General features: G+C 63.2%; 6 protein-coding genes across 6 annotated transcripts; all 6 read left to right on the forward strand.

Annotated features, from left to right (window-relative positions):
* Positions 1-233: 233 nt before the first annotated feature.
* On the forward strand, positions 234-1,307 carry DQ04_09541000 (hypothetical protein; the record flags this gene model as incomplete). Its single annotated transcript, XM_009315966.1, has 1 exon — positions 234-1,307. The coding sequence occupies one exon, from the start codon at positions 234-236 to the stop codon at positions 1,305-1,307; it is 1,074 nt and encodes a 357-aa protein (XP_009314241.1).
* Positions 1,308-1,502: 195 nt separating this feature from the next.
* DQ04_09541010 (hypothetical protein) lies at positions 1,503-1,871 on the forward strand (the record flags this gene model as incomplete). The annotated part of the gene is made up of 1 exon (XM_009315967.1): positions 1,503-1,871. The coding sequence occupies one exon, from the start codon at positions 1,503-1,505 to the stop codon at positions 1,869-1,871; it is 369 nt and encodes a 122-aa protein (XP_009314242.1).
* A 648-nt stretch (positions 1,872-2,519) lies between these two features.
* On the forward strand, positions 2,520-3,020 carry DQ04_09541020 (hypothetical protein; the record flags this gene model as incomplete). The annotated part of the gene is made up of 1 exon (XM_009315968.1): positions 2,520-3,020. One exon carries the CDS (start codon positions 2,520-2,522, stop codon positions 3,018-3,020), a length of 501 nt encoding a protein of 166 aa, XP_009314243.1.
* A 644-nt stretch (positions 3,021-3,664) lies between these two features.
* DQ04_09541030 (hypothetical protein) lies at positions 3,665-3,973 on the forward strand (the record flags this gene model as incomplete). The annotated part of the gene is made up of 1 exon (XM_009315969.1): positions 3,665-3,973. The coding sequence occupies one exon, from the start codon at positions 3,665-3,667 to the stop codon at positions 3,971-3,973; it is 309 nt and encodes a 102-aa protein (XP_009314244.1).
* Positions 3,974-4,091: 118 nt separating this feature from the next.
* Positions 4,092-4,388, forward strand: DQ04_09541040 (hypothetical protein; the record flags this gene model as incomplete). The annotated part of the gene is made up of 1 exon (XM_009315970.1): positions 4,092-4,388. The coding sequence occupies one exon, from the start codon at positions 4,092-4,094 to the stop codon at positions 4,386-4,388; it is 297 nt and encodes a 98-aa protein (XP_009314245.1).
* A 1,682-nt stretch (positions 4,389-6,070) lies between these two features.
* DQ04_09541050 (hypothetical protein) lies at positions 6,071-6,415 on the forward strand (the record flags this gene model as incomplete). Its single annotated transcript, XM_009315971.1, has 1 exon — positions 6,071-6,415. The coding sequence occupies one exon, from the start codon at positions 6,071-6,073 to the stop codon at positions 6,413-6,415; it is 345 nt and encodes a 114-aa protein (XP_009314246.1).
* Between the last annotated feature and the right edge of the window lie 45 nt (positions 6,416-6,460).

Below are 6,460 nucleotides of genomic sequence, written 5' to 3' on the forward strand. Positions count from 1 at the left end.
CGAGCACGTCGACGCCGGCGTTGCGCGCTAAGCTCTGCAGCACATCGCCGGCCTTCTGCCGCACCTCGGGGAATTCCGAGGCGGCGAGTGACACCGCGAGCGGCACCAGCAGCAGCGGCGCCTCCTGTCGCAGCACCGCCGTCGGCAGGCGGGAGACGAGCACACCCAACAGCTCGAGGATCGCAATGCGGCCAGTCACCTCCGGGTAGTCGAGGTTGCGCAGCAGCAGGTCCATGTGCGAGCGGAACTTCTCCGGCGTCATGCGGTACTCCGTTAAGAAGCGCGCGAGTACAGCAATGCAGCGCTGCCGCATCAGCCGCTTTGCGCTCGTGTGCATAAGCAGCTCCGTCACGACGCCGATCAAGTCATACACCTCCACCACGTGCACGTGCTTGCCAAGCACCGCGTGGAAGAGCGCCAGCGCCATCGGGGCGAACTCATTGCGGTCGACCAGTTCGGCGTGGCAGAGCCGCGTCAGCTGCGCGGCCTGCGCGTCCGTCAGGACAAAGCGCTGGTGTGACACCACTGCCGCGGCGACACGCATCGCGCGCTGCTTAATCGCCCCACCACGCTCAAAGAAGGCTGTGACAGTACTAAACAGCGTGGTATGCAGCGCCGCAACGGACGCAAGTGGCGGTCGTAGCGACACGAGCGCCAGCATGCAGTCAAGCGCGTGTCCCACCACCGCGTCACTGCCTTCACCCTGCAGCGTCGTCAGTACGACTGGCAGCAGCGTCTCTAGCAGCTCCTGGTGCTGCCGCGTGAAGGATGCCGTAAGGTCCACCATCGGATGCCGCTTCTTGTTGCTCTCATGCGATTGCCCGCGTGTGCCCGACCCCTTGGCCTTCTGCTTTGACACATCATCGTCATCGTGCTGTTGCACTTTGGCGGCGAAGCGGTCGAGGGCGTCGCCCTCCTCATCGTCCAAGACCTGCGGCACCAGCGAATCATCATTCTCTTCCTCCTCCTCCTCTGCATCACTACCGTCACCTTCGCTCTTGTCGTTATCACCTCTCTCCGCTGTCTCCGCCTCGCCATTCTTCTTCTCGTTGGCTGCGTGCTCGTCATCGTCTGCGGCGTCGGTGTTTACCGTCTCGCTGCCAGGCTCACTATTAGTCTCGTTATTCTTATTATGCTTCCCCGTTTTCTGCTTCTGCGTGCGCAGCAGATCGAGCCGCAGAGCCGCCGTTGAGTACTTGCGCTCCTTCCCTATGCCGAGCACCTGCTTGAGCACGCTGAGCAGGTACTTCAGCAGGAACTCGTCAAGCGTGTCGAGCACCACCGCCGTTGTGGGGTCCTCGCGGTAAAAGTCCTTCGCGGCCTGCTGTACCTCTTTTCCGTAGCGCCCGCGGTAGGCGCGCAGTTTCTGCTTCTGCTGCGTCGCGAGCACGGTGTGGGCGCTGAAGTCCACGTCGACGCGCTCCGGCCGCGGCGCCACGAGGAAGTTCGCATCGAGCTGCTCCTTCCGCGTCGACGCGGGAGCGCGCTGAATCGCAACGTGCATGTTGCCGCGCACCCGGCGGGTGCCATCCTTCGCCTCGAAGGCCCGTATCTTCTCCTCACGCACCTCGTTGTGCCGCTGCAGCAGCGCCCGCACGGTGCGGAACGAACTCTCCACCTCCATCGTCGCGTTTGTCATGAGCGCGCGCGCCACACGAACCGCCAGCAGTCGGACCTTCTGCACAAACACAAGGTCCGCCGCAGCGTTCTTGCTGACGGTGCTGTACTTGCTCTTCAGCTCCTGCAGCAGCAGCGCGCCGGCCCGGGCGCTGCCGTGGAGCGTGCGGATATCGGCCTGCGCCGATTCACTCGGCGGCGTCAACAGCCACGTGATTTTGTGCAGGAACGTCTCAATGACGCGGTTGGCCTGACAGTGCGTGGCGAGCAGAGTGAATCCCTGCAGAGCCCGGTTGCGCTTCACCTCGACCATGGTGCTCATCAGCTCCACCTGCTCCTTCTGCTCGCCCACCTCGCCGAGGTAGTCGTCAAGCAGGATGCCCATCAGGTCGTCCAGGCACGCCGTGAGGCACGAGACGCCGTACGCGTGGTCGAAGCGCGTTGTGGCGGGGGCAAGCTGACGTGCAAGCTCCGCCTCCTGCTCATCTTCCTCTTCCTCCTCGCTCCGGTGCGGCTTCTGCTGCTTCCCCCCGTCGACGTCCGCCTCATCCTCATCGCCCACTGCTGTTGCTGCCGCCGTTGCCCGGGTGGGCCTGACCGGCGCCGTCTTGTGCCGCCCGTACGAAATGGCGTGCTGCGGCTCGTAGAGGTTGTACAGCAGCGTCACCACCGTGTAGCCAAGGACGTGCAGCTGGTAGCCGTGCACGAGGTGGTCGCGCAGCTTCGTGACGACAAAGGCAAGCTTGCCAGGTCCCGTCTCGGACAGCATCGCACTGAGAATCCGCCGCGCGCTCTCACGGTGCCTGTCGTTCTTGGTGCGCAGCTTCAGCACCACCTCGTCGAGGAGGTGCTCGGCGTGCTGGGAGAAGCGGTCGGGGGGGAAGCGCTTCACAATCTTCGTGATGGCAATCGCCACGGGCAGCTGCAGGATCGCCGTGTTCTGCTGCGCGTTGTCAGCCTTCCGCATCTCGCCACGCACGTTGCTGATGGTGTGCACGTTGCCGCGCAGCTCCCCGCCAACCGGGCGGCTCTTGCGTGAGCCGTCGCCAATGAATTCGTACAGCTGCGGCAGCACGTCGTCCTCCATCACGTGCAGCACACGTGCGTTGCGGTACTTGAGACGCTTTACGCGCAGCGCAGCAGCCGCCTCATCATCATCATCATCGTCATCGTCTTCTTCCCCATCATCGACTGAGATATTGCCAGCGCCCACACCATCGGATTGCTCGGCCGCCGCCGCCGCCGCCGCTGCTGCTGTCAGGCCCGCGCGTGCCTCCTCGTCGCTGCCGCTGTCAAGGAAGTGGAAGTGGTCGAGCACCATCACCACACCGCGCAGCATGGGCAGCCGCAGCGAGGCATTCTCGCGCGCGTTCAGCAGCAACAGACTCAGCACACGGTGGTAGCCTTCCCACGGCAGCGCCGCAGCCAGCGCAGCCAGCGTTGTCAGTACCGCATCGCAGTACCCCTTCGCGCGGCCCTCAGTAAGGTTCTGCAGGTCGCGCTTTCCCTGCGCGAAGTCTCGCACCGCAACAAGCAGAAACGGCACAAACACACGTATCACATCGCGTGGCAGCAGACGCGACACGTTCTGCCGCAATACCGCCAGCGCGTTAAGCCGACAGCGGTGCTGCACGTGTCCCACATTCGAAAAGAAGTTCTGCTCCACGTTCCGCGAGTACAGCACGGCAAAGGAGGGGAATGCAGTGGCGTAGTAGTGCGCCAGAGCGCTGAAGCATTGCATGTGCGAGTGGCGGATGTGCACATCGCGCGACACCACACCGCGGCGCAGCGAGGGCAGCACCTCCCGGCGAATCACACGCTCGAGGATAAGCGTGTCGTACGACGGCGCACGCGCCTTCTGCCGCGACGCATAGAGCAGCATCGCGTCCAGCAGCTGCACCGCCAGCACGCGGATCGTCACCTCTGGGTCGCGCAGCAGAAAGACGACATTTGCGGCGAGAGCAGAGAAACCCTCGACGCACAGCACAGGTGCCTCGCTGGCGTTGAGTGGGATCGTCACATCCAGGGAACCGCTGTAGTTACGCTCATGTCGCACCTGCTCTGCGGACGCGTGCACCGGCGCCCGGCTGCGTTTCGCCTGCAGGGCGCCGTAATTGCCGTCGTGCAGGAAGAACTGCTGGAGCGAGCGGAATGTGTGGAAGCGGAGTTCAAAGTCGTACCGCTCCAGCAGCGTGTTGTCGTCGGCGAAGCTGTTCATGCAGGCTACCGCGCGTCCGACCGCCGCCAACTGCGCCGCGTGGCTGGCGGAGCCCCGCCGCACGTTGTCCGCAATGACGTCCGTCTCCGCGGGGACATGCAGCCGCGCCAACACCAGCGCCAGCACGCGGCAGAGTGAGAGGCGTGCCTCCGGCGCCGTCACAACATTAAAGAGCCGCACAAGCGGTTCGTAGTGCGCCTCCAGCTGCACGTGCCGCACGCGCGGGAGCAGGTTCTCCAGTACGCCCGCCGCCGTGATGCATGTCTGGCGGTCCTTCGCGCAGGCGGGGTGGGCGACGAATGCGATGCACATCTCCAGCAGCCGCGACAGCATCGCATCCACACTGTCCGTCGGTATCTCTTGGGCTGCTGCTGCTGCTGCTGCTGGTTTTGAAGCATCAGGCACGACGTACTCCGTGAGCATCGTGACAGTCGCAATCATCTCCTTCCACATTGCCACACTGAATGTCATTGTGAGTGATGACTTGCGCTTCTCGCGTGTCGTCGCCGCGTGGCCCTCCAGCGACGACGTACTCCGCATGATCAGCCGGTAGAGGGATGCGAAGACGTCCATCACATGTGGCTCAATGTAGAGCGTGCGCAGCGAGGCATGGCGGCGACCAGCAGTGCCAAACGGCTCCATGCGCTCCTCACCAGACGCGAGTATGGCAGCAATGCAGCGCAAGCCTTCATATACGGAGAGCGTTGCGGCCTGCTGGTGCTGGTGCTGCGGCGACCGTGCTAAGGCTGCGGCAGAGGAGGAACCACCACCAGAAGCGGCAGCGGCACCCGATGCAACATTCGTGGTAAACGCGAACACCTGCTGGAACATGGTGGTCACCGCATCGCCATAGGCTCCAATCAACGGCATCGTTACGGGTGACGCGGCCCACGCACGCACAAGCCGCAGCAACGGCGTGGCGGCCGCATGGCGACTCTCCACGCCACGTGTGGCGCTCAGCAACTCTGGGACCGCACCGTTGCTATTCTCGTGCAATGCCGCCACGTAGCGACCCATGAGGCATGAAGCTGCATCGCGGCTGGGGGCTGCGGCGAGATCAGTACGCATCACCGACATCACCTCCTCAGGGAACTGCTCACACAGAGACGCTACCATGACTGCAGCGGTGCGTCGCAGCCGTGGAAGGAGCATGTTCAGTGTTGACGAGTTCAGCGCACTACTGACGCGCTGGCGCAATTCTGCGTCCGATCCATCAGCAGCCTCTGCCGCTGCACTAATGCAAGCAGCATCTTCCAATGGCTTGCGCAGCACCTGCTTGCAGCTGATGAGGTAGGCGTTGAGGGCAAGGTGCAGACACAGGCCAGCGAACGAGGCAAAGCCCCGACCAACTGCCTGCAGCAGCGCGCTTAGCAGCTGCATTGTGCTGAGCAACTGCTTCAGCAGCCGCCCAAGGCGACGTGTGGCGTGACTGTCGTTCTGTACCCACTCCTTCCACCGATCGAGGAAACAGAACGCCGCTGGCTCCATGCTTCCAGTCGGCATCACACGCTCAAAAAGCAGCTGCTGTACCACACGCTCCAGCACCTTTGCGAACTCACCACTCGCTGTAAGGTGCGTGACCAACGCCAAAACGCGACGCTGAAGAATGGCTTGGTCCTTCAATTTCTCTTTTGATACCTTTGCGGTCAGTTTGGGCAGCGCGATAGCGAGGGCTGCTGCGACATACTCCGCGCTGTCCTCGCGGGGAATGTCACTCTCAACATGGAATGCAGACAGGAAGTGAAAGAGATTCTGCTGTGTATCGCAGTACGGAATCAGCTGCGCGTGGTAGCGCGCAAATGGGTTCACCTTAAGCCGCTTCAGTAAATCAATGGCGGCGCGCTGCAGCTTCGCACCAGGGTCGGAGATGAGCCCGACACACACACCTTGCAGCTGCTCGTTGCGTGTTGCCACCTTAGCCTTGATGTCCGCCGGCAGCCGCTCGCTTGCTGCTGTCACCGTGGACGTTGGTGTGACGCTGCAGGCGTTGATCGCCAGTGCGAGGCGGTCATCGAGCATCTTCAGCTGCCGCAGTCCCTCAGGGTGCTCGCCGCGGCGCACCGCGGACAACTCCAGCACTAACTCTGCCACGAGTGAGGCGCGGCTGTCGCCTGCCGCTGCTCCACGTGTCATCTCAGACAGACCCGACAGAAACGTCTTTGCCAGAACTGCGCGGTCAGTGGCGCGTGCGGCGAACACGCCGTGTGTGTGCGTTTGTGACGCAGACGGCAAGTAATGCCGGCGCCACGAGAGCACTTCCCCGTCGGTGTTGGCGAGCAGCAGCAACGTCACCGCCGCGTTTACGTAGCCCGCGGTGGAGAAGTCCTTACTCACCAGCTCGCCCTTCTCATGCCGCTGCATGTCGGTGAGGCGAATGCGATACCACACGGGACCACCACTCCCACCATGCGCGTTGTTGTTGTCGTCATTGTCGTCGTCATCGTCAGCCCCATCATCGTCCAGGACACGCGCCGCCGCGCCGCGGAGAACGTCACCAAACACCACGGTGCGAGCGTAGCGGCACAACACTCCACTCCATACCAGCGGCTCCAGCTTCGTCGTTACACCCTCTGCCACTGATCCTGGTCGCGGCAGCAGCGAGGTGTCTTCCGTCCGCACAAGGTC

The sequence above is a fragment of the Trypanosoma grayi genome (genome assembly GCF_000691245.1).
Source record: "Trypanosoma grayi strain ANR4 Tgr_954_V1, whole genome shotgun sequence".
Lineage (NCBI taxonomy): Eukaryota > Euglenozoa > Kinetoplastea > Trypanosomatida > Trypanosomatidae > Trypanosoma > Trypanosoma grayi.